Source organism: Kogia breviceps, chromosome 7, assembly GCF_026419965.1.
Source record: "Kogia breviceps isolate mKogBre1 chromosome 7, mKogBre1 haplotype 1, whole genome shotgun sequence".
NCBI classification, from domain to species: domain Eukaryota; kingdom Metazoa; phylum Chordata; class Mammalia; order Artiodactyla; family Physeteridae; genus Kogia; species Kogia breviceps.
In genome coordinates this window covers 22,397,314-22,421,040 of record NC_081316.1, presented here as the reverse complement: position 1 = coordinate 22,421,040, position 23,727 = coordinate 22,397,314, and the positions used below count along the sequence as shown (strand labels likewise).

General features: G+C 61.3%; 4 protein-coding genes across 13 annotated transcripts; 1 reads left to right on the top strand and 3 right to left on the bottom strand.

Annotated features, from left to right (window-relative positions):
* Window positions 1-108: 108 nt before the first annotated feature.
* IRF7 (interferon regulatory factor 7) lies at window positions 109-3,308 on the bottom strand. 6 transcript variants are annotated; one of them, XM_059068037.2, is made up of 9 exons: window positions 3,215-3,285; window positions 2,701-3,019; window positions 2,455-2,617; window positions 2,153-2,360; window positions 1,774-1,874; window positions 1,472-1,676; window positions 617-1,144; window positions 420-538; window positions 109-324 (listed from the first exon to the last, which is right to left on the bottom strand). In XM_059068037.2, exons 2-9 carry the CDS (start codon window positions 2,718-2,720, stop codon window positions 157-159), a joined length of 1,512 nt encoding a protein of 503 aa, XP_058924020.1. In that variant the 5' UTR covers window positions 2,721-3,019; window positions 3,215-3,285; the 3' UTR covers window positions 109-156. The 6 variants fall into 6 exon arrangements, with proteins under 6 accessions (XP_058924020.1, XP_058924021.1, XP_066894050.1 ...); XM_059068038.2 differs by having other exon boundaries at window positions 1,774-1,832; XM_067037949.1 differs by having other exon boundaries at window positions 1,774-1,832; window positions 2,701-2,926; window positions 3,215-3,283.
* On the top strand, window positions 2,787-23,554 carry DRD4 (dopamine receptor D4). 2 transcript variants are annotated; one of them, XM_067037951.1, is made up of 5 exons: window positions 2,787-2,919; window positions 20,641-20,774; window positions 22,300-22,412; window positions 22,485-23,143; window positions 23,265-23,554. In XM_067037951.1, exons 1-5 carry the CDS (start codon window positions 2,883-2,885, stop codon window positions 23,465-23,467), a joined length of 1,146 nt encoding a protein of 381 aa, XP_066894052.1. In that variant the 5' UTR covers window positions 2,787-2,882; the 3' UTR covers window positions 23,468-23,554. The 2 variants fall into 2 exon arrangements, with proteins under 2 accessions (XP_066894052.1, XP_058924023.1); XM_059068040.2 differs by lacking the exon at window positions 2,787-2,919 and having other exon boundaries at window positions 20,496-20,774.
* CDHR5 (cadherin related family member 5) lies at window positions 4,360-10,713 on the bottom strand. Of its 4 annotated transcripts, none has more exons than XM_059069441.2 (14): window positions 10,620-10,713; window positions 10,221-10,271; window positions 8,973-9,065; window positions 8,730-8,831; window positions 8,534-8,644; window positions 8,261-8,431; window positions 7,820-7,910; window positions 7,584-7,681; window positions 7,278-7,478; window positions 7,060-7,173; window positions 6,899-6,983; window positions 5,925-6,812; window positions 5,187-5,377; window positions 4,360-4,895 (listed from the first exon to the last, which is right to left on the bottom strand). In XM_059069441.2, the coding sequence occupies exons 1-14, from the start codon at window positions 10,635-10,637 to the stop codon at window positions 4,458-4,460; spliced, it is 2,652 nt and encodes an 883-aa protein (XP_058925424.2). In that variant the 5' UTR covers window positions 10,638-10,713; the 3' UTR covers window positions 4,360-4,457. The 4 variants fall into 4 exon arrangements, with proteins under 4 accessions (XP_058925424.2, XP_066894040.1, XP_066894039.1 ...); XM_067037939.1 differs by having other exon boundaries at window positions 5,925-6,671; XM_067037938.1 differs by having other exon boundaries at window positions 8,372-8,431.
* SCT (secretin) lies at window positions 12,284-13,183 on the bottom strand. The gene is made up of 4 exons (XM_059068056.2): window positions 13,080-13,183; window positions 12,895-12,996; window positions 12,716-12,808; window positions 12,284-12,498 (listed from the first exon to the last, which is right to left on the bottom strand). The coding sequence occupies exons 1-4, from the start codon at window positions 13,166-13,168 to the stop codon at window positions 12,375-12,377; spliced, it is 408 nt and encodes a 135-aa protein (XP_058924039.1). The 5' UTR covers window positions 13,169-13,183; the 3' UTR covers window positions 12,284-12,374.
* Window positions 23,555-23,727: the final 173 nt, after the last annotated feature.

Sequence of the window (23,727 nt, the reverse complement as noted above, 5' to 3'; positions counted from 1 at the left end):
CTTCCTGGGCCCCCAGGTCACGGGCTTCCTGTGAAGGGTGAACCTCGTATCCACAGTGCCCCTCCCAAGCCCCAATCTCAAGCCTGCCCCTGGTCAGGACACCAGCACTGGTTCTTGGGGTCTTTTTATTAGATTGGGAGGGGCTGGGGGACCAGTCTAGCCAGGCTGCTCCACCTCCATCAGGAAGTGCTCCAGGAAGTGCTCCAGGTCATCATAGAGGCTGTTGGAGCTGGACAGGCAGAGGCTGAGGCTGCCGCTGTCCAGAGAGGACGCGCCTTCGCGCTGCACGCCCTCCAGGTATGCCCGGCACAGCCATGGTTCCAGCTGTGGGGAGGAAGCGGTCAGGCCAGGGGAGGGCTGTGCACAGCCTCCCTCCCCCCACTCCCCCCAACCCCCACCCCAGGGACCCTCCACCTCACCTTCACCAGGACCAGGCTCTTCTCCTTGGGCCTCCCCACTGACAGGTCCTGCCCAAAGCCCAGGTAGATGGTGTAGTGAGGGGAGCATCGGCGCTGGCAGGCCTGAAACTCCCCCAGTTCTGCAGGACAGGGCTTTGGTGAGGGGGGTTGGGGGGAGGTGGGGAGGCCCTCAGCCCCAGGGCAGGTGCATCACTGACCTTGGAAGAAGGTGCCGAAGTCAAAGATGGGGGTGTCGCAGTTCCGGGGCAGCAGGCAGGCGGGGGTGGAGGGGCTGGCCGAGCCCAGGGGTCCTCCCACCTCCCAATAGACCTTACACTTGCCCAGGCGCCGGGCCCACAACCTGAGACCCCGGAGTTCCAGCTGCAGGCCAGGGGCTACGTGCTGCAGCAGCTTCTCTGTGTAGTGGAGCTGCTTCTGGTCGGGCAGCTCGGCGGGGCTAGGAAAGGCTACTTGTTGGGGCTCTGAAGCCCCACCACCTACACTGAGGGGACCATACAGGAGCACACAGCTCGGGCGCCCCACCACCTCCTGCAGCACTGTTCGGCCCTTGTATGTGATGGTCAAGTCCAGGGCCCCCAGGCTGGGCATTGTGTGCAGACCAAGCTGTGAGCAGGTGGGACCAGCCACGTGCAGATGCCCTGCCGTCAGGGTGCAGGCACTGGGGGAGGCTGTGGTGCGGTGCTCCACCTCTTGGGGCTGCCAGGGGGCTGGGGGTGGGCCTGTGTCTGGAGAGGAAGGCAGGCCTGAGCTGGCACCTGAGCTGCCAGCTCCTCCCTTTTCCTTCCACATGTCCCCTAGCTCCTGCTACCTGGGCCTGGGGCTGTGGCACCACATTCACCATGGTGGGCACAACTCCCAAGGAGGGAGCTCTGGACCTGAGGAGGCTCGGCCGTGCCAGCAGGGATGGTGGCCCACCTCTGCCCAGCACCATCCCTGCTGGGCACCCCCCTCTCCCCCGGGCCCTCCTCCAGGGACTCTGCTGTCCTGCATGTCCCTCCCCTTGGCACACACAACCCTGCAGGGCAGAGCATCCCCCTCCAACAGCCCCTCACCAGGAGCCTTGGGGGCTATCGGCTCCACCCCACACGCAGCTTTCAGCAGATGGTCCTCCAGGTAGCTCTGCTGCAGAGCCTGGAGCAATAGGTCCCCAGCATCTCCAGCTGGGCTTGGGGCACAGGGCTCAGGGCTCAGCCCGGCCAGCCCATGCCCCAGCCTCTCGCCAGCATCTGCTGCCAGGTATGGCCACAGAAGCCCATCCTGCAGGAGAACAGTCCCAGCATAAATCAGTTGCTCCCCAGCCCCAGTGAGAGGGGGCAGCCCCAAGGTGGGATCCAGGAGGGCAGAGTGACCTTACCCTTGTAGGTGGGGCATCTTCAAGGGCCTCGTCCTCCCCCTGGCTAATGCCTGGGCTTTCTGAGGGAGAATTGGGGTTGTGGGAACACTGGACCTGCGACTCTGGAGTGGGACACCTTGGTGTGAATCCCTGGGCAGCTCCTCAAAGCTGAACCGCACTTCCCCTTCACTGGTCCCAACAGGCCCATGAGCTTTCTCCCAGCGATCCCCAGTCCCCCCTAGCCACGCCACACGCCCTCACCCCGGCCCCGCCATCCCCCAGCAATCTGGCACCAGCCTCTCCCATGACAGTTTTCTAAACCTGAAAATCCGACCCAGCGGCTGCTCCCAGGACAGAGCGAAAAGTCTCCCTCCCGGCAGCCCTGCCGTGGTCTCCTCACCTCCGCACGCCGGCTCGGGGGTGACCATGTACACCTTATGAGGATCGGTAGGGTCCCCCGAGTTGTCTTGCAACATCACGAAGCGCCGCGTACAGCGCAGCGCGCAGCGGAAGTTAGTTTTCCAGGAAGCTCGTAGAGCACTCTCGGCGGTCGGCCGGGCACCTCCGCTGCTGCGGAGAGGCCACCTGCCGCGGGCCACGGCCCAGGCCTGGGGAGAGAGACTGAGTGGGTTACGCGGCCCGGACACTCGGGCCTGGGCCTGGACCGGCCCTCACCCGCCCCGGGCGGGGCTGGGGTCCCACCTTGAAGATGCGCGAGTCGGCCTCTCCCAGGTCCTTCCGCGCAAAGTGCTTCCAGGGCACGCGGAAGCGCGTTCGGGCCGCGTCCAGCCACCGTAGTCCCTCATAGCGGCCGCTGCTGACCTCGCCCAGAAGCCAGTCTCCGAAGAGCACGCGCGGGGTCCCCCTGCGGGCGGGGCAGCCGGGCGTCAGGGCGCGCGCGGGCCACCGGGGACGTGGGGTCGGCAGCGGGCAGGGCGGCGGGCTCACCCGTCGGGAGCCACGGCCATTGCTGCCTCCTCCAGGACTGGGCGTGGAAAGAGCGGCACGCCCTCCGCGGCGAGGGCTGGGGTCGCGGAGACAGTCGGGGGATGGCGCAGCTGAGAGGAGGGTTCCGCGTGAGTCTCCGCTGGTAGTCCCGGGTGTTGGGATCCCAAGTGTTGAGGTCACAGATGGAAGTTGAGGGCTTCTGGCCACGGCGTTGCCCAGGTGAGTCCTGGCCAAAGAGGCGATGGGTGTGGCTACAGATGCGGCGGGGCCTCGGGCACACGAGGGGCCACAGGTGTCGAGCCGGAGTCCGGGCTGGGCCCTGCGGGGGCGCGACGGGAACGGCCGTAGGAAAACGAAACCTAACTCGCCCCGCCCCGCGTGTCACCGTGACCTCCGCCTCCAGGTCCCCCAGTTCTGGACCCGTGCCCCACGCCGTCACCCGCGCTGCCCTCCCCCTCCTGGTCACTGCTCCGCGGAGCGAACCCGGGGTCCGACGCGGCCGTCGCTGCCTTACTCGCTCCGCGTGGGTTGGAAGTCCCGAGTATCTGGTACTGGCACCGCCGTGGCGAGAAATTTCCGCTCCGCTAGGGCTCCGGAGCAAGAGCTTTTATGGTGGTGGGGGCCGGAGGCGGGGCCGGGGAAGTCACGTGCTTCTGCGGGCGGGGGCGGGGCAGCACTGGGGTCCTGGCTGCCGCAGGGCACAGCCCCTGGGGCCTCCAGCCGCTCCTCTTCCTCACCCAGCGCTGCGGGGGGCTGGGGCGCCAGCAGCCAACGTGGTGGGAGAAGCAGTGGGGTAGGCTGGGGACCCCGGACCAGAAACAAAACTAGGCAGCCCCTGAGCAGACGAGCGGGTGAGGGGCGCGTGGGAGGAGATGCAGCTGTGCTCTTTGGGTTCTTACCGGTGACAGTTATCCAGGCAAGAATACTCAAATACTGTCGAGATTAAAATATTTGGAAAGGAATCGGAAATGCCTTTTCGTGAGGAAAAAACGCCAGTGATGCATAAGGGACAGTGGCGGTGGTCGGGGCTGAAGTCCTGACTGAGGGCCACCCCTGAGGAAGCCAGAGGAGGGGGCTCGGTCCCCAACTCCGTGGCTCTGGGTCGCGTCCACAGCCTCTGTCCTGTGCACCCACTGGCCCCACCTGCTGCCACTGTCTCATTGGGCCAAACCTTCCCCCTCCACCCCGCACCGCCCGTCCCAGTCCAGCCACCTGGACCACGTGCCTCCGAGGGCGCCGCAGTGTGTTTACTGCCCGCACTGTAGCCCACAGACGCAGGAGTGTGACCCCCTGGGAGGTCCCCGGGCCCATGCTCTTCCAAATGAGTGTCCTTGAGGGTGGCTCCTGGCCACGTGGCTCCCCTGTCTCCCCCAGGGGAAGAATCTCTGTGTTGGGTCGGCCGTGGTTAGACGAGGAGAGGAACTTCCTGGCCACCAGCTGGCACCGAGCCTGGGAAGCCCCGCGGGCACAAGCAGGTGGTTTACGGGAAATGGCACCCAGCGCTCTGGGCAGGGAACGACCCCGCCCACCCCTCTCCGCCCCCACGGCGCCCCTGGCGGTCCCTCTGAGGAGGACTCAGTGCAGGGCGGGAGCGAGTGGACCACGTCCTGACCACCCCACTGGCAGCCCTTTGGGGCAGACCCCACGCGTCCCCGCACATCCGAAAATGGCACTTTATTCTGCTCAATGGAGTGGGGGGAGAGCGACCAAGCCGACTCTGGTGATCCAGACTCGCCGGGAGAAGAGGGGTGGCCACACTAGAGGTAGATGGAGTCGGAGCCAGGCGTGTCCTGGGCACCTCTGCGCAGGCCCACCTCTGCGCCCTCGTCGCCACTGCCCTCGCTGCCCTCGTCGCCAGCACCGTCCACCTCCGAGGCAGTCGTGTTGAGGACCACCATGTCGGCCTCGGCCCCAATGTCCTTGCCGAACCACACAGCCTTATAGCCACCCTCAGGCCGCCGCTCCTTGGTCAGGATGGACCTCACAGCTGCCGGGCCGTCCCCATCCAGGGCCATCGCGGGGGACTCGGGGACTCGGCGGAGGGACTCCGGGCTGGGGGTCTTGGGTTCTGGGGGTGCAGACTCTGGGGGAGCCGGTGGGACGGGACTGGATGAGGGGCTAAGAGCCGGCGCCCGGTTGGCCTCGTCGGGGTTGTTGAGGAAGGCCTGGTTGTCAAAGCCTTGGGGCTGGGGCTCCTGGCGGGCAGGCGGGAACCAGCAGTCAACCAGACCAGGCCTGGGCTCAGACCACCCCTGTTCCCCCAGAGACAGGCGGCTCGATGCTCTGCCTCTCTCTGCCCTCCTCCCCATCTTCGGACTATGGTGTGGACGCCCCATCTCTCCTCACCGCTGCCCTCCATCTCCCAGATGGACTCCTGGCCTCCACGCTGTGCCCTTCTCCATCCTGCCGCTTCTCCACCCCCCCTCCATCTTCCTGGTGCTCCGTGTCCTCCCTCCTGTCCTGTTCCTCCAGCCCCAGGGCCTCACCAGCGCTTTGCTGCAGCAGTACTTGAGTCGGTGGCCATAGTGCTTGTGGGCGAGGAGCATGAGGGCGGTCAGAGCCAGAAGAAGCAGCGCACCCAGCACCCCGCCCAGTGCCGCCATCTCCACCCCCGAGAAGCACCGGTCCTCAGGCCTGTTGTCCGCCACCGTGCTGCTTCCTCCGGTCCCCGGCATCCCTGTTGGCAACACCACTGCCCTCTCACTGTCCCACCCCAAGCACTCCCCGGCCAGCCTAGGGCAAGCTCGGGACGCCCTAAGAGCGAGCTAGGCTTGGCCACCGGGGATGAGGTCTGGAGAAGTGGGCACCACTGACCCCCGCCAGAGAGCCGTGTGTTCCCTGGGAGCCCCGATAGGCCGGGCTGCTGGGGGCGGGGAGGGGGTCAGTGCCCACCAGTTCCAGGTGGGAGGTAGGGGGCCAACATGCCAGGCAGGGAGCTGAGGGTGGCACGGGGCCCGTGGGCTGAATGGCCCTGGGAACTGGGTGGTGGGGGGGATCGCTGGATCCTAAGTCTGGCCTCTGCCCCACCCTCCACACACCTTCCCTAGCTCACCTCCTGGGGCCCCCAGGAACTGTCTCTTCGCCAGACAGAACAGACCCCCCTTGGGGTTTTGTGGTCCCCACGGTCGTGCTGGGCCGACCTGGGGTGGACCCTACCCCACAGCGACCGCCCAGAGTCCTGAGTCAGAAAGTGTGAGGGTAACTAGGGTAAATGGTGGTGCTACCTGTGGGCTGGAGGTTGCAGCTGGGCCCAGGGGTAGGGTTTCCTGGCTTCAAGGTCTGTGCTGAGCCCCCGCTGGGTGAGGCTGATGGAGGGGAGGGGCTGGTTACCGCACTGGGGGGCCGCCCCGGCGTGGAGGAGGGCAGAGGCCTCAGAGTTGTGCCTGAAGAGGGGTACGGGCCACTGTCCCCCCCAGAGCTGGTCGTGGAGGACCCCTGAGAGGGCTCAGGGGACTGGGGGGCTTCCAACGTGGTGCCGCTGGAGGCTCTGGTTGTTCCTGCTGTCTCTTCCGCAGGCCTCAGAGTTGTGCCTGAGGAGTGGTGCGGGCCGCTGTGCCCCCCAGAGCTGGTCGTGGAGGATCCCCGAGAGGGCTCAGGGGACCGGGGGGCTTCCGACGTGGTGCCGCTGGAGGCTCTGGTTGTTCCTGCTGTCTCTTCCGCAGGCCTCAGAGTTGTGCCTGAGGAGGGGTGCGGGCCGCTGTCCCCCCCAGAGCTGGTCGTGGAGGACCCCCGAGAGGGCTCAGGGGACCGGGGGGCTTCCGACGTGGTGCCGCTGGAGGCTCTGGTTGTTCCTGCTGTCTCTTCCGCAGGCCTCAGAGTTGTGCCTGAGGAGTGGTGCGGGCCGCTGTCCCCCCCAGAGCTGGTCGTGGAGGACCCCCGAGAGGGCTCAGGGGACCGGGGGGCTTCCAATGTGGTGCCGCTGGAGGCTCTGGTTGTTCCTGCTGTCTCTTCCGCAGGCCTCAGAGTTGTGCCTGAGGAGGGGTGAGGGCCGCTGTCCCCCCCAGAGCTGGTCGTGGAGGACCCCCGAGAGGGCTCAGGGGACCAGGGGGCTTCTGATGTGGTGCCGCTGGAGGCTCTGGTTGTTCCTGCTGTCTCTGGGGACGTGGGGGGGCCTGGGGCCAGGGCCAGGGCTCAGGCTCGCCACTCCCCCTAGCAAGGAGCCCTTCCCAAGCCGACCCGGGGTCCCTGGGAGGCTCACCTGTGGGGGTGGGTTCCTGTTCTGAGACTCGAACCTCCACGACCGTGGTCGCTGTGCCTGAGGTCACCGTGTTCTTGGCCTCAACCTGGGCAGGAAGGGGGCTTGTCCCTCCTGGGCTCCAGCTTGACCCCTGGCCCTCGGAGATACTGCCCACCTCTCACCTCTGCATAGCAGACCCCGGCGTGCACCAGTGAAGCCCCAGTCAGCATGGCCTCCCCATCCATTCTGAACTTAGAGTTGTTGGTGATCCGATACGTGATGGCCGAGTTGAGGTCCTGGACGTGGCCCCAGTGAGTCCTGAGCCCAGGCTGCTCCCCAGACCACTCCAACCCCCTCACGGCAGGAGGCCGGGCAGACCCAGGGACCAGGCGGTGCCTACTGGGAACTCAGGATCCTGGGCCCAGATCCTCAGAGGCTGGGAGGGGGCAGCTGCATCCCTGATGGCCACGCCCACCCCAGAGCAGAGGGGCACGGTGCCGCGGTACAGGCTCTGGGGGAAGTGGGGCAGGCTCCCGCTGGTGGCCCGGGCCTCCACCGTGACCTGGGTCACCCAGTAGCTGGCGCAATCTGCCTGCTCGCCCTGGGGGTTGGAGAGGCAGCAGTGACCAGCAGGTCCTTGAAGGGTGAGCCCTGTAGCCAGGGGCCCAGGAAGGGCCCGTGTAGACTGGCCCTGGGTGGCACCCACCTTGACCAGTAGAAGGAAGGTCTTGGGGCTGGGGATGCTCTTGGTCATGGTGAGGTTGCCTGTGTCGGCACCAATGGAGAACGAGCCGTCCTCGTTTCCTGGGAGGATGGCGGGAGGGTTTGGCCGCAGTCCCCTCTGGAGGCCTGAGGTCCCAGTGTCCCAGCAGGTTCTGCCCGTGTGGGGACGGGGTCAGGGCGTTGCATGGAGAGAGAAGTCGGGGGCTGGTGCCCACTCACCCCTGATGATGCTGTATACGATGGGCTGATTGATGCCCCTGTCCCCGTCCACGGCATAGATGGGCCCAGGATGCAGGATGAGGGGTCCTGACTGTGGGAACAGGGAGGGGAGGGCACATACACTGTGGAACTGGTGCTGTGGCCTCCACTCGGCCCCTCCCGCTCCCCTCAAGGAGATCTGGAGCAGCCCCAGGGGCAGTCAGGGACCCAGCTCGCTCCCTCACTGGGTCCCAGGGGCCTGGCTGGCTCTGCCCTGAGGACAGCTGGACCCTGTTTCCTCATTTGAATTTCAGAGGCCCTGGGTCCGACTTGCCACCAGGGGGTGGGGCAAGATCGGTTTGCGAAAAATCGTTCACATTTGCCTGAAAATCGCAGCCAACTCTGGCCCCGTGGCAGCCAGGCCCGTGCTCATGCTGCCCTGTTCCTCCACGCCCCCTGTACCAGTACGTGGCCTGTGGGCACAGCCCCGTGGTACTGGGCGTGGATGCAGACAAAACCGTCAGAGTACGTGCAGGGCAGGAACCAGGGGGGCCGCAGGTCGGAGGGCTGCACCTCCAGGACCAAGGTGGCCGTGGCCGTGTGGCTGGGCTCCACGTTCTCCTCTCGCGTGTCCTGCAACAGCGCAGCCCTGCCGTCAGGCCTGGGGGCCTGGGGCTGGAGTGGCTCAGGTGGGGCTGTGGGCGTCCGGGACGAGGGCGGGAGTGGCCTGCTCACCCGGACCAGCAGCTGGAAGGTCATGTTCGGCCACCTGTCGAAGTCCAGTGACCGGTCCAGCCGCAGCTCTGGGCGGTTCACACCCACCAAAGAGAAGAAGCCGCTGGCACCCTGGGGAGGTGGGGGACTCAGCCTGGGACCCCGGGAGGACGCGCAGAGGTGGGGATACCCAAAGGGAAGGGCTGGGGGCACTGACCGGGGTCACTTCCTGGAGGGTGTAGAACAGGATGTCATTTTTGTCGGGGTCCTGGGCCTTCAGCTCTGTCTCGGGGATGACGATGGCATTCACTTTAGTGTCCTGGGGGACGGAAGAGGGTCGGTCTGGCCACGCCCGTGACCCCCGGGGTGAGACCCCCAGCCACTAGCCCTCTGCCCCCTGGCCCCCATCCCAGGCGCCAGGTGCCCCAGATGGCGTGAACCGCTGCTCCCTTCCACTCACCTCTGGCACCCTTTGGACCTTGACTACAAAGGGGAACTTGGGCGGGTTGTCGTTGACATCCAGCACTGACACAAACACCCTCAGCTGGGTCACCTGTGGGAGGGAGGAGGGTCCCCGGCCCAGCAGCGTGAGTTCATTCTAGGCGCTGGGGAGCAGTTCCCAAGATAGCTGTCTGCCTGGGGCTCCTGCTCCAGCAGGCATTACAGACAAGGAACAGAAAGTAATTTTTTAAAAGCACGGAAGGTGCGAATGCCCTGGAGAAAAATAACGCAGGCACTGGGGGCGCAACCAGCAAAACCCCAAGTGAGGAAAACGGCAAAACAATCAAATTTCTTCAAGCATAAGTCTCACGGAAAATCAGGATACCCATATGTTGAAAGAGATGTGAGAAAAACATCAACCAGCTGCACTGGGTGGACCTTGCTGTCAGGAAACTGTGCAAGACTGCTCGGGAGCTGGGGGGTGTGGACGTTGGATGTTGCACTGCTTAGGAGCCCCTGCCTTTTCCGGACATGACAACGCTACCGAGTTAAGAAGAAGCGGCCTTGTCTGCTAGAAGCTCATCCTGAGATATATGTGAGTGGTGTGCTGTGACGTCGGGCGGGGGGCACCTACGGGGCTCAGGGAGACCACAGAGCTGGCTGGTGCGAGGGGCCGGGGGGAGGCGGGCGCCTCTCCGAGGAGGTGACAAGGAGCAGCCGGAGTGGGGGGCTGGGGGGCGCACCGCGCCGCTGGGCCTTTATTCGCTTTATTTGGGAGGGCAGGGACCGCTGCTTGCTTTACCGGATAGGATCGTTCTCCTGCCATTCGGAGAGTGGACTGGGGTGGGCGGGGCCAAGGGGGAAACAGATGGGCCAGCCGGAAGATGCTGGTGTCAGGCCCAGTCAGCTGGCAGATTTGCTGGAGGACCGGTGTGGGGAGGGGGAGGGGAGGACCAAGCTGGCAGGGCGAGCGAGGCGCCTCTGGGAGGGCCTTGGATCTCGGGGTGGGGGCGTCTGTGGGGTGTGATGTCCGTCAGGGGCCGGGTTTGTGAGTCTGCGGCTCGAGCGAGGCACAGTCTGGGCTGGAGGAAGTGTGGGTGTTGCCGGCACAGTGGTGGCACTTGAAACACACCACCGGGTGAGGTCGCCAGGGAGTGACTGTGGGCCAGGCAGAGCAGGGCACAGAGGTCCAAGCCAGAGCCCTCTGACATCACGGGGAGGGTGGGGACGTGGGGATGCCGGGAGGGGGTCTGGGGGGCAGACTCACCACAGTGTCAGACCTCTTGCACTCCAGGATTGCTTGCAGCCTTGAGTTCTCCTGCAGGGGTGGGCAGGGGTGGGAATCACCTGGCCAGCTGCCCCAGCCCCCACCCCCCGCCCCATTCCACAGGTGAGGAGACGGAGGGCGGGCGAGAGCAGCAGGTGCTGGCCCAGAGTCCCTGTCATCTGTGCTGAGTCCAGAGGGCGTCCAGGCCCAGGCAGCTTCATCCCCCGAGGGCCCCACTCCCTCAGGGCCAGCCCTCAGCCAAGCCTGGGGGCCCAAGAGGCCCCCCTGGGCAAACTGAGACCCAAAGATCCCCAGAGAGCCCTTCTCTGGGGAGGAGTGAGGGTCTGCCACCCCCGCTGACCCCATGGGCACAGCCAGCCCTGGGCCCACCATCCACACCTCATAGTCCGGGGTCATGTTGAGAAACAGCTGAGTCCCCTGGATCCGAAATGCGAAAGGGCTGGATGAGGATCCGAGGGTCACCTGCTGGCCCTCGGGGACGTAGATGTCGAGGAGGGGCTGCTCGGGACTCCTGTTCTCATCGACTTGGAAGAAGCTCTCGTTCACAGAGCAGACTGGAAGTTGGAGAGGAAGGGTCGGTGCCTGCCGCCCTGCCCCTCTGCCACTGCCCCCAGCACCCTGGGCCTGGGCCACGGTCACAAGTAGAGGGAGCAGCAGGGCCCAAGTCCCCATCTCGGCAGGCGGGCTGCCCCGGGGGAGGGTCTGGGCCCGTCTGGCCTCTGGGACCCTCTGAGCGGCTGTGTTGCTGGCGCAGTCTCTGCCTGGGCGACCTTCGCCCCTGCCAGGCGCCGCCCCACTTTATGATCCTTTACAGCGACTGCCTGCGCCAACCAACCACAGGACTGGCCTCCACCAAGGGGGCTCCCGCCGACTACCGGCCAGTCCTCGCCGACTGCCAGGTGGTTACCCGGCCGGAACCGGGCCACATGCAGGGGCTGACAGGGGCTCAACCCACAGGCCCCAAGACAGAGGAAGCCAGAGCTGGTGGGTGGGCACCGGGGGCCTGGGCGGGCTGGGGCTGGGGCTGGGGTGGGCTTCTGTGTTTGCTGTACTTGCCCCCCAACCCGGCATGCCCCTCTGCTGGGCCACTCTGCCAGAACCCTTGTGGGCACAGCTCCTAAGGCGGTCAGGGAGGTTCAGGCCGCAGGTGTTCCCCTCCAGGCCCACCTCCTCTCCCCCAGTTTAACCCTCTAGGTCTGGAAGGGAAAGGTTGTATGTGTCCTAGGGACTCCCCTGCCTGTCCCAGAAACAAGCCGGCTTCTTCCAGGGGCCTGGGTGGGGTCACAGTGACAAGGATGGCAGTGCTTCGGGGCAGCTGGCAGCTGGGGAGGGACCCTGGGTCCCGACAGAGGGGTATCCTGGGGAGGGGCCCATGGCGCAGGCCCCCAACTGCCCCACCTCCATCTTTCCTCAGCCCCCTAAGCCCAGCAGCTGGGAGAGGACACTGGGTGGGGGAAGGGCTGCTGTGACGGGTCGGGCGGAGCCCTTTGTACCTCCAGGCCCCAGGCCGTGCACGCCTGAAACACCTTCGAGGAGCAACCCTGAGCCCGTGTTCCTACAAGGCCTCCTGCAGCCTGGCGCTTGGGGTGTCATCATCAACCCTGCTCCACAGGCCCCGGGAAGGTCAAGCCACCCAACCAGACTGCACGCCTGGACCGGGAGCCAACACTCATGCTCAGGTCCTTTCACTGGGGGGAGGCCTCCTGGGTCCTGCCTGTTGCCTCTTCCTGCTTGGCCGAGCCTCCTTGCCCCCTCACCGGGGCAGGAGCTGGGGGACATCTGAGCTCCCCCCAGAGCCCCTGAATGTTTGCTATGTGGATGCCAGAGGTGCCGGGCGGCTTCCAGGGAGCTCAGTGGATGGGGCAGGAGATAAGGAAGCGGAAAGATGAGGGTCCCCACTGGCTTCCCAGGTTTAAAGGGCAGCTGGGCATGGCCACGGTCCTAGAATCCCGAGGATGGGTCTCTCCTTCCCCCTGGCAGCCCTGCCCTGCAGCAGCTTCCTCGATGGTACCCAGACGGCGCACAGAGCAGGCTCACAGGGCCAGGGTCTGAATCGCTGCTTTATTGGTGCCAACTGCAACCCCCCGCCCCCGCATCCCCTGTCCAGGCTCCCCTTGGGAGGTTCCTTCTTCCTCAGGGCCTCATCTGGGTCCCCTCAGCAGCAGGGATGGCCGGCTCTGACACCATGACCCCAGCCCTCAGTCCAAGAGGCATCTGGGGAGACCAGGACTGATCCTCGGGGGGCCTCAGGGGCATCCTGCAGAGACAGCCAGGTTAGGGGTTGGGGGCTTGGTGCTGGAGGCTGCTGCCCACCTGGCGAAACTGGGCCTTTCCTGGTCACCAGCGCTGACAGTTTCACCCTCCCAGACCCCTGGGCCATTGCTGTGTCCAGTTGTGCCCAGGACTTAGGGTGCCCCAGGGAGGGAGGCTATGGGGCAGGGGATGGGGGATGGGGGGATGGGGCTGGTGCTCACCAGGCCTGCAGGGTGGGCGCGTCCGACCACAGCAGGCAGAGGTGGCCCTCCGCAGAGCTGGTCCAGGCTGTGCTGTTCTCTGTGTCCTGCTCGCTGCTCCCCACCCCAAGTCAGAATTATTCTGGAGTTGGGGAGCCCCCCTGGCAGCCCCCACCCCACCCCACCGTGCCGCCCCTCACCTGCGCTTCCCCACCAGGCCCTGCAGCAGCCGCTGCAGCCGCGCGCTCTCCCGCAGGCGGCTGAGCTCGCTGGTGAAAGTCCCGTCCGAGTGTCGCGGGGCCCTGCGGAGGGGGCCGTGGGGGGTCAGGGCCGGGGCGGGGGTGGGGCGGAAGGGTGGGCGCGGGCCCCGGGGCCGCGGGCTCACCTGGGGGGCGCGGGGCGCGCGGCGCAGCCCCGGAGCGGCGGCGGCGGCGGCGGCAGCAGCAGCAGCAGCAGCAGGGCCCGAGCGGCCATGGTGGGCGCCGGGCGGGGGCTGAGCGGCCGTCGGGCCGCGGCCCCTTTATGGCGGCGCCCGGGAGCGGGGCGGGCGGGGGTCAGCGCCGCCCTGGCTCCGCGCCGCCCGAGCCGCGCCCCATCGATCGCACGGGAAGGTCAGGGCCGCCCCCCCAGCTGTCGTCCCGGCCGGCCGCCCGCCCCCACCGCCGCGGTGGCGCCCCTCGGCGGGCCCGCTGGGGTCGGGCTCCCGGGGACAAGGGGACCCCTGCGGGGGCGGCGGGCACGACCTGCGGGGGGTCGGCCCGTGCAGTGACCTTTCCCAGGCGCCAGGCGCGGGGCGGCGGGGGAGCGGTGGGCCGGGGGCGCAGGGGCGGGGGAGTGGGCTGACGTCGCGCAAGACCCGGGCCTGGGGCGCCTTGGCCTTTGGGGTGCATTTTTGGAGGCGGGAGACCTGAGCCTGCTTCGGGCCTTTTACAACCAGCACCCATGAAATCCTTACACATAAATTACAAATCGCGTAAGGGGACTTCTTATTAACCAGTAGTTCTTGTGTTAAACTTTATATGCATTTTAAAGATAATTAGTAGACTTTCTTTAGAGCAGTTTTAGGGTTACAGAAGAATGGAGCTGAAAGTACAGGAGCTTACACACGCACGTGCCCAGCCTCCCCAGCACCAGGCATTAGTTTGGGACATTCGTTGCAACCGATGAACCAGTATTGTACCTTATTATTAACTAAACCCATGATTTACAGTATGGTTCACTTTGGTGTTGTACATTCTGTGGGTTTTGACAAATGTACAATGACACGAGTCTGCTATTGTAGACAGTACCACCAGGGCCCTGCCCTAAAAATCCCCTGCTGGCCACCTGTTCACCCCTCCTTCATCAACCCCTGATCTTTTCACTGTCTCCATAGTTTTACCTTTTCCAGAATGTCATAGGGTTGGAAGCATACAGTCTGTGGCCTTTTCTTATTGGCTCCTTTCACTTAGTTATATGCATTTAAGGTTCCTCCATGCCTTGTCATGGCCTGATAGCTCATTCTTTTTTAGTGCTGAATAATATTTCATTGTCCGATGGACCACAGTTTATTTATCCACTCACCTATTAAAGGACAACTTTGTTGCTTCCAAGTTTTGACAATTATGAATACAGCTGCTGTAAACATCTGTGTTCAGGTTTCTGTGTAGACATAAGTTTTCAGCTCCTTTGGGTAAACATCAAAGACCATGACTGCTGGATCCCATGGTAAGATTATGGTTTGCTTTATAGGAAAGCAGCAGACTGTCTTCCAAAGTGGCTGCACCATTTTGCATTCACACCAGGGTATGTGTAGTGGTATCTCATTGTTGTTTTCTGTACATGTATTTGCAACAGCTGCTGTGGCCTCTTGCACAAATTTGGCAAATTAAAACCGCTAAACTTTAACAACATTGACCGATTAATGACATTCATGAGAACACTCAAAATTCTGAGTAGTCGTTTAACCAGTCAGATGTCTTAGCACCTCAAACACTTAAGTGACCAGGCAGATCTTCATAGGAAAGATCTTCCTATTAAAAAAATTTTTTTGCATGCAGTAAAATTGACTTCTAGGGCTTCCCTGGTGGCTCAGTGGTTGAGAGTCCACCTGCCGATGCAGGGGACACGGGTTCGTGCCCCGGTCTGGGAAGATCCCACATGCCGCGGAGCGCCTGGGCCCGTGAGCCATGGCCGCTGAGCCTGCGCTACCGGAGCCTGTGCTCCGCAGCGGGAGAGGCCACAACAGTGAGAGGCCCGCGTACCGCAAAAAAAAAAAAAAAAAAAAAATTGACTTCTAAAAAATTAACATACTGTTAAAAAATTAATTTCAACACGTTTGGGTCCGCGTAATACCACCATAATCAGGATACAGAGCAAGTCCATCACCCCAAAGAAGTCCCTCCTGCTGCCCTTTGTGGTCACATCCACTGCCCTGAGTGACTTCAGTCACACCTGCTCGAGGTCCTCAGCAGTCACTAGCATAGAAGGACAGACCCGGATGGAGCCAAGGCAAGGAGAGGCGGGCTGTGTCTTGCATGTGCACGGCACAGAGGATTTTGTAACTAGCTGCCTCCATCACGTCTGAATGGCTGTCATCACTTGTCTCTGCTGCTCAGAATCTCTCCAGAGATGGTCCTGGCCTGTGTCCTCCACACTTGTGGCTGCCTCAGCGTTTCATGCTGAAATGCGACAGGTAATGAGGACCGGACCCTGATGGGAACTGGAGCAGGAATGGACGGGTCCGCTCACACCTTGCCTGGTTTGGACCCTACTCTGAAACACGCAACACAAGCTACATGACAAAACGCCACGTTCAACCCACAGATTTCAGGGAGAGCCCCAGGGATTTCCAGGACGTCAATCCTGGCTGGGTCCTCGTTACAAACACACAGAGAACAGTCAGCGTATGTGAATAGCTATTTGGAGCCTCTAATCGGACATCACTCTGTGTGTGGGATCCTAATAATGGCCAATTTCAGGATTCAGGATTCTGAGGAAGAATATGCAGCTTTATTTTTTCACGGTAGAACATAGGAGAGAGCTTTTTGTTGTTGTTGTTGTTGTTGTTTTTGGTTTTTTGCGGTACGCGGGCCTCTCACTGTTGTGGCCTCTCCCGTTGCGGGGCACAGGCTCCGGACGCGCAGGCTCAGCGGCCACGGCTCACAGGCCCAGCCCCTCCGTGGCATGTGGGATCTTCCCGGACCGGGGCACGAACCCGTGTCCCCCGCATCGGCAGGCGGATACTCAACCACTGCGCCACCAGGGAAGCCCAAGAGGGAGCATTTTTGAAGCAGAAGAATTTCTCTCACTGTGACACAGTTTTATTCTCTGAATACTAAAGCACAGAAAATATTCTCTACTCTTTTTTTGTTTGTTTTAACCAAGATTTAAATGTCAAGTTTAAGTTAATTGGATCTACTCTTAGTTCTACGTTAGGAGTGTCGTAGAAAGGTATTGAAAAGAATTATTTCTCTCAAATCTACAGCCACTGTGCTCTTTCCTGCCGTCCACAGAACTGCAGAGTCCAGTGTGACTTAGGTTATGTTTGGCTGGATGCGTCACAACGTGAGCCCGGGGCCTGCGGTAACAGAGTGCAGCCTTTCTGTGGCCCTGAATGAACATCCCCTCTTAAGAACCAGAGAAAGAAAAATAACTTTTCTTATTATAGAGAATTAAAAACATACAAAAGTAGACAAACGCCCATGTACCATTACTCAGCTTCAACAATTTATGATAAATCTTATCTATCCCTGTTGATTTTCTCTATTTTTTTCAAATTAATTTTGGAGCAGGTTTCAGAACTTGTATCATTTTACCTGTAAGGATTTCAGCATATATCTCAAAAAGTTAAGGACTGTCAATTGTCGACGACCCCACCGAGATCGTCTGTCGTCGCCAAGGGAGCCCGTTGATCAAACGAACCTGAGTTAACAAACCCAAGCCAGGAAGAGCGTGGGCTGAGAATGGCTCAGGGGGTGTCCTTATCAGGCTTTGGGATAAGGGCGCAATTGCTCTAAGAAGGGTCTTTCAAAGCAGGAAACTGGCCAGGATTGAGAAAAGGTTGTAAATAGTTTAGGGCTGGTGAACACAGGGAGACAACATTCTTAATATGAATATGGTGAAACTTACAGTGTTTTCCTATTTCTTGTCTCCTGCTTAATTAAGATAACAACATAATATATGGGAGATAACCCCATATATTACCTCCCAAAGCGTCATTATTTTATGTTCCAGATATAGATCTGGAATTTATGTTGCACATGGTGTTAGGTAGTGATTAAGTTTCATTTTTTCTATGCGGCTGTCCAGTTGTCCAGCATTAGTTACTGAAAGACCGTATTTCTTCACTGCCCTTCAATGTCATTGTAATTGTGAACCAACTATCTATGTGCACTTAGGTCCAAGTCCACGGTCCCTGTTATATGCCATCAGCCTGATTGTCATCCTTCATACTGTCTTAGCTACAATGCCTCAGTTACTTCACTATCTTAGTTACGGTACTTTTATAAGTCTTCATAGCTGACAGATCAAATCTGTTCACCTTGTTTTTCTTCAAGAGTGTTTTAGCTATTTTTGACCCTCTGCATTTCCATATAAATTCTAGGATCTACTTGTCAAGGTTTACAGAAAGATAGTTAGAAGACTAATGAAAACGTCACCAAATTGTTAGATCAATTTTAGAATTCTATGAAATTGTGCTTCTGAATTGCGATTCCCCAATGACGAGTGATGTAGGGCATCTTTCACATGCTTCTTGGTCATTTGTGTACCTTCTTTGGAAACCATTGCAAATCCAAGGTCATGAAGATTCGCCCCTATATTTTCTTCTAAGAGTTTTATAGGTTTATTTTAATTTTTATTATTTTTCTTGTAAGACTCTTTTTTCCACCATACCATGCAGCTTGTGGGATCTTATGTTCCCAACCAGGATCTAACCCAGGCCCCCAGCAGTGAGAGCACAGAGTCCTAACCACTGGACTGCCAGGGAATTCCCAGTTTTATAGTTTTATATCAAATATTTTAGACTTTGATTCATTTTGAGTTAATTTTTGGATATGGTGTGAGGTAAGGATTGAACTTCATTGTTTTGCATGTGGATGTCCACTTGTTCCAATGCCATGTATTGAAGAAACTCTTCTTTCCCTATTAAATAGTCTTGACACCCCTGTTAAAAGTCAATTGATCACACCAACACGCCACAACTAGAGAGAAGCCTGTGCGCCACAACAAAAGATCCTGCGTGCCGCAACTAAGACCTGATGCAGCCAAAAATAAATAAATACATATTTTTTAAAAGAAAATCAATTGATCACAGATGTATGGGTTTATATCTGAACCCTCAATTCTATTCCATTGATCTTTATGTCTGTCCTTAACACCAGTACCATATTGTTTTGATTCCTGTAGTTTTGTAGCAATTTTTGGAATCAGCAACTGTGCCAACTTTGTTTTTTCCTTTTCAAGAATGTTTTGGTTATTTGGATTTCCTTGCAATTCCATATGAATTTTAGGGTTGAATTTTCCATTTCTAAAAAAAGTCACTGGAGTTTCACTTGGGAGCATATTGAATCTGGGGATCATTTGGTGAGAAAAGGCATCTTAACAATATTAAATCTTCCAATCCATGAACATTAAATTGACTTATTTATGCCTTCTTTAATCTCTTCCAGCAATGTTTTCTGGTTTTCAGTGTACAAGTCTTTCACCTTCTTGGTTAAATTTTTTACTAAGTATTTTATTCTTTTTTTTTTTTTTTTTTTTTTTTTTTTTGCGGTATGCGGGCAACCCTGCCTTGGATTTTTGTCTTGTGAGAAAAGAAACTTCCTGCCCTAGTCACTAGTATTGTGAGTTTTCTTGTTCAAGACTTCAGACGGGAAGGAAGCCTGCCTGTCCCTTTACTGATCCACATGAAAGGGATGGAGATATTGAATGCAACTCAGACCTGGATGCCCATCTACACTGCGTCCTGCACACCTTTCCTTTATCAGACCTCAAGTGATTTTGCCCCTTATGAGTATATCATGACATCTGTCTCTTCAGAGTCCTTGTGTTCTTTTTAATACACACACTACCAGTCCCTCAAGCTGGCCCCTGTGTCTCCTGATGTCTTTGAAATCAGGATCCTTGATTCCTGGCACCACCTCTGTGCTTCGGGTCCATCCTGAGTTTTCTGGCCCTCCCAGGGCCGAGTGATGCAGCTGCAGAGCCCACTTCTTGGCTCCGTTAGTGACCAGGCTGCAGTCACAGGAAGGCCATAGTGAATGCTCACTGCACATTTTCCTTGCATGTTCTTTCTGTTCACTTTTTTTTTTCAGGTTTTTTTTTTTTTCTTTTTGCGGTATGCGGGCCTCTCACTGTTGTGGCCTCTCCCATTGCGGAGCACAGGCTCCGGACGTGCAGGCTCAGCGGCCATGGCTCCCGGGCCCAGCCGGTCTGCGACATGTGGGATCTTCCCAGACCGGGGCACGAACCCGTGTCCCCTGCATTGGCAGGCAGACTCTCAACCACTGTGCCACCAGGGAAGCCCATTTCTGTTCACTTTTATAATCTGAGATAGACGGTCGGGGCTGACCTCTCTGTCATGCACAGCCATCTCTGCCAACTCTGTGCCCCATGGATACAACGCAGTCTGGGACCCTGTACCCAGTGCCCCTCGAGCTCCTACAGTCCTATGTTGGCAGGTGGAGGGTGATGGGCACACGGGGTCCCAGGCTTATCCCCCCCCTCCCAGTGCTCCAGGGAGGCCCGGGGTCTAGTGAGTTTGTAGGAGTGGAGGGTGCAGGTTGAGAGGGTTCTCATTTGGGGCTTTTCTCTGTGAAGAAGGAAGCAACTCAGGTAAAACATGCCTGAAGAGCACGCAGAACTCTGGCGACTGCTAAGCCCCCTGTGGGCTTATCATGGCTTTTCCTCCTGTTACGGCTTTTCAGGCTCTGTGGGGTGAGCTCATTTTCCAGGCTCAGAGGGGTGCACAGCTTGCTCAGGGTCACAGGCTCGGAGGTGATGGAGCCGGAATTGAGGTTGACCCCTCAGCTGATGGGGGGAAGATGAAGTGTCAGGCAGTGGATGTGGGTGGAGAGTGACTGAGTGTGGTCCAGACTGGTGGAGAGGCTGCTTTGTGTGGGGGGAGTGCAGGGCCCCTGGTTGAGGTCTGCAATCATTGTGGGGGGATGCAAAGGGGCCCAAGAGGCTGGGTCGGGTGGGGTGTAGAGGGTGGAAGGGTGAGCCTGGAGCTGGCACCGCCGATCATCAGGGGGCCCCAGGGGGGAGGCTGGGCTTGGCCGCCTGAAAAGGCTGTCCTCCCCAGCCGCTAGAACCGGATGGAGTGAGAAGTGGCTCCACCTCCGCCTCGAGGGCCTCCAGCAGGGTCCCTGGGGGAGCGACGCCCAGCTTGGGTCCACGTAGGGACGTGGGGGCTCTCTGGGGCCGGGCGGGGTGGCGCTGGCATGGGCGCCCGCGAGTCTCGAGGGATGGTCGGGCTGACCTTCCATCCCCGTCGGTTTCTCGGGGCTCAGACCAGCGCGTCGCCCCCCAGCCCTTCCAGGCGCCGAGCGATGCTGGGCCCGCCCGTGCCAATCCCATCGCTTCATTCGGGTCGCTTTGGGCCGTTGCATTTGTCCACCTGCCCGCGTCTCTCGGAGCGCAAAAGTCCAAGATGGGCAAAGACTGGATGCAACCTAGAGCGCCCCGGGGTCCATCGAGCCAGGCGGACAGGGCGGGACTAAGACCAGGCTGGGCGGGCCGGAGGGGCGGGGCTCCGGCTCCCGACCCGGGCACTGTCCGCGGTGCTGAGCGCCCGCCGGGGCGCGCGGGGCCGTGCGCCATGGGGAACCGCAGCGCCGCGGACGCGGACGGGCTGCTGGCTGGGCGCGGGCCCGGCACGGGCGGCGGCGCTGGGGGCCCCGGGGCGGCGGCGGCGGCAGCGGCGCTGGCGGGGGGCGTGCTGCTCATCGGCGCGGTGCTCGCAGGGAACTCGCTCGTGTGCGTGAGCGTGGCGGCCGAGCGCGCCCTGCAGACGCCCACCAACTACTTCATCGTGAGCCTGGCAGCCGCCGACCTCCTACTCGCTCTGCTCGTGCTGCCTCTCTTCGTCTACTCCGAGGTGAGCCCGCGTCGCGACCGCACGCGCACCCTCGCCTGCCCCGTGTTCCCTGTGCCGAGCCACACCGAGGACCCAGCGTGACCCTGCCGCTTGGCCTCTCAGGAGCCTCGAGCCGGCGGCCGCGCCGGGTCCCAGGACGACGGGAGCCTCCAGCACCTCCGAGCCTCTCCCCTCCCCCATCTCGCTGTCCATCTGCCCGCTTTGCTGTCTGTCCGCCCTCCCTCCTCTTCTCCCTTTCTGTCTTGGTGTCTGTTACCCAAGAGATGCCTCTGTCCTTCAAGCAGAGACCCGAGAAACAGGCGACTTTGGCAGTCCAGCCCCCCACTCAGCCCCCTCAGCCGGGTTCCACTCCCCCAGGGGAGCCAGCTGGACAGACAGGCAGATTCAGGCTTACCCCCATGCCGGCTCCCGCTGGGGCACAGAGACACACACGTCACTGCACGAGGCCACACCACAGCCAGGCAGGACCACAGGCGCACACACACCAGCGCACTCCAGGGCAGGAGACCCTCACTCACGCGCCCACTGGGCTCCCAGCAGGAGGGATGCTCAGCTGCCAGGAGCCGCAGGGCAGTGAGCACAGCTGGAGCGAGGTGACACCCGGGCCTGACAGTGGAACCAAGGGAAGGCGCAGGTGTGGGGGCCAGAGCCCCTGCCAGAACCTGAGCCCCAGAGCAGGTCTGGCCCTTGGGTCGGTCCCCCTTGATGACAGCCATGTCCACTCTGCAGTTTGGGCAGAGTAAAGCTGCTTAGGGCTGAGTTGGGGACACAGCGTCCTGGGCTATGGGGGAGGGGAGGCTTGGTTTTTCTAAGGTGGACACAGTGAGTCTGGGCAGGGCTGGGGCAGAGGCTAGCAGGACAAGGATAGACATGACCTGCCGCTCCCCCCGAGCCGCAGACAGACGTCACAATGATGGCTCTTAAGCTCCTAATCGCCCCAAATCAGCAGGAGGGGATTTAGAGGGGGCGGCTGTCTGCTCCTTTGCCCTTGGTGGGACCGCCGGGCACGATGCCAGGGACTTGACTTTGTAACAATGCTGTGGGTGCCATCCTCACCCTCTCTTACGGGTGAGGGGACAGGAGTGAAATGACCCGTCCAGAGGCCCAGAGAGTGAGTTTCCGCAGACACCGACTCTTAGCTGTCTGCGGGGGCGGGGGGGAGATGGGGTGCTGGGCTCACACTCTAGGGCTGCAGGGTCCCCACCTGTGCAGGGAGGGGCCCCACGGTACCCTGAGCCCCACAGCATCAGAGATCACAGTCCTCAGGTGAATATACCCCCCAGGATCCCCCGCAAGGCCTTTCTCAGTTCTTAGAGAAAGGAAGGGGGGCGTCTCTTGGCGCCCAGCTTGAGGGGCGGGCAGGACTGCCCAACTGTCTCCGGCTCACTCCCCCCTCCCCTCCGATATTCAGGCCCCTCCGCTCAGTCCCAGACCATTGGGGGTCAGAAAGACAGCTTGGGCGGGCGGCTGGGGGAGGGTAGCATCTTGTGTCTGTTGTTGCTCCGGGGCCCCTCCCTGCGCCCAGGTCCAGGGCGGCGTGTGGCTGCTGAGTCCCGGCCTCTGCGACGCGCTCATGGCCATGGATGTCATGCTGTGCACGGCCTCCATCTTCAACTTGTGCGCTATCAGCGTGGACAGGTAGGCCGCCCCCACCGTCCCGTCCCCTGTAGGGCCGCTCCGGCCCCGCCGCCCTCACCACGCTCCCCGCAGGTTCGTGGCGGTAGCCGTGCCGCTACACTACAACCGCCAGAGCCGCGGCGGCCGGCAGCTGCTGCTCATCGGCGCCACGTGGCTGCTGTCGGCAGCGGTGGCGGCACCCGTGTTGTGCGGCCTCAACGACGCGCGCAGCCGCGATCCCTCCGTGTGCCGCCTGGAGGACCGCTACTACGTGGTCTACTCGTCCGTGTGTTCCTTCTTCCTGCCCTGCCCGTTCATGCTGCTGCTCTACTGGGCCACGTTCCGGGGCCTCCGGCGTTGGGAGGCAGCCCGCCGCGCCCAGTTGCACAGCCGTGCGCCTCGCCGCCCCAGCGGCCCCGGTCCGCCGCCCCCTGACGGCATCCCGGCCCTCGACGCCGCCCCGCCCCCCGACGGCATCCCTGCCCCCGACGCCACCCCGCCCCCCGACGGCATCCAGGCCCCCGACGCCACGCCACCCCCCGACGGCATCCCGGCCCCCGACGCCACGCCACCCCCCGACGGCATCCCGGCCCCCGACGCCACCCCGCCCCCCGACGCCACCGCAGCCTCGGATGCCGTCGTGCCCTCGGACGCCATGCCGGCCGAACCCCCGCTGCAGGCCCTTAGGAGGAGACGCGCCAAGATCACGGGCCGGGAGCGCAAAGCTATGAGAGTCCTGCCTGTGGTGGTCGGTGGGTACTGGCCGGGGGACGTGGGCAGAGGGGAAGACTGCAGTGCCCAGGGTGTGAGGCGGCGCCCAGGGCGGGGGGTGTGGCAGGGAGCCGCTCACCGCAGCCCCAATCCCGCCCCCAGGGGCCTTTCTGCTGTGCTGGACGCCCTTCTTTGTCGTGCACATCTCCCGGGCGCTGTGTCCCACGTGCGCCGTGCCCCCGCGGCTGGTGAGCGCGGTCACCTGGCTGGGCTACGTCAACAGCGCCCTCAACCCCGTCATTTACACCATCTTCAACGCCGAGTTCCGGACCGTCTTCCGCAAGGCTCTGCGCCTCCGCTGCTGAGCAGACCGCTGGCACCGCAGCCCCTCATCAGCACCCCGCCTCGCCTGGGGGTTTGTAGGAGTAATTAAACAGATCCCTAACACCTGCTGGGAAGGCTCTTGGAGGCGGGGGAGGGGGCAAGGAGGAGGAGCCCAGGCCTCCACTGACCCTCATCCGGCCAGTTAACCCCTTCCTTCCTTCCTTTGGAGGAAGCCCAGAGAAGAGACCCCACCAAGCCAGGTCCTGGCTCTGCCCCTGGGGTGGGCGGGGAGGCTGCAGGG

What these genes read in the sequence shown, in the direction of transcription:
- DRD4 (XM_059068040.2), top strand. Translation starts at nt 20,496, where the DNA reads ATGGGGAACCGCAGCGCCGCGGACGCGGACGGGCTGCTGGCTGGGCGC. An exon ending in TGCGCTATCAGCGTGGACAG is followed by an intron (nt 22,413 to 22,484) that starts GTAGGCCGCCCC and finishes CGCTCCCCGCAG; the next exon opens with GTTCGTGGCGGTAGCCGTGC. An exon ending in AGTCCTGCCTGTGGTGGTCG is followed by an intron (nt 23,144 to 23,264) that starts GTGGGTACTGGC and finishes TCCCGCCCCCAG; the next exon opens with GGGCCTTTCTGCTGTGCTGG.
- SCT (XM_059068056.2), bottom strand. Translation starts at nt 13,168, where the DNA reads ATGGCCGCTCGGGCCCTGCTGCTGCTGCTGCTGCTGCCGCCGCCGCCG. An exon ending in GCGCGCCCCGCGCCCCCCAG is followed by an intron (nt 12,997 to 13,079) that starts GTGAGCCCGCGG and finishes CCCCCTCCGCAG; the next exon opens with GGCCCCGCGACACTCGGACG. An exon ending in GCGCCCACCCTGCAGGCCTG is followed by an intron (nt 12,499 to 12,715) that starts GTGAGCACCAGC and finishes CTGTCTCTGCAG; the next exon opens with GATGCCCCTGAGGCCCCCCG.
- CDHR5 (XM_059069441.2), bottom strand. An exon ending in CCTTCCAGCTGCTGGTCCGG is followed by an intron (nt 8,432 to 8,533) that starts GTGAGCAGGCCA and finishes GCGCTGTTGCAG; the next exon opens with GACACGCGAGAGGAGAACGT. An exon ending in CTGCAACCTCCAGCCCACAG is followed by an intron (nt 5,378 to 5,924) that starts GTAGCACCACCA and finishes TGTTGCCAACAG; the next exon opens with GGATGCCGGGGACCGGAGGA.
- IRF7 (XM_059068037.2), bottom strand. Translation starts at nt 2,720, where the DNA reads ATGGCCGTGGCTCCCGACGG. An exon ending in ATGGCCGTGGCTCCCGACGG is followed by an intron (nt 2,618 to 2,700) that starts GTGAGCCCGCCG and finishes CCCCGCCCGCAG; the next exon opens with GGGGACCCCGCGCGTGCTCT. An exon ending in AGAGCCTGGTCCTGGTGAAG is followed by an intron (nt 325 to 419) that starts GTGAGGTGGAGG and finishes TCCTCCCCACAG; the next exon opens with CTGGAACCATGGCTGTGCCG.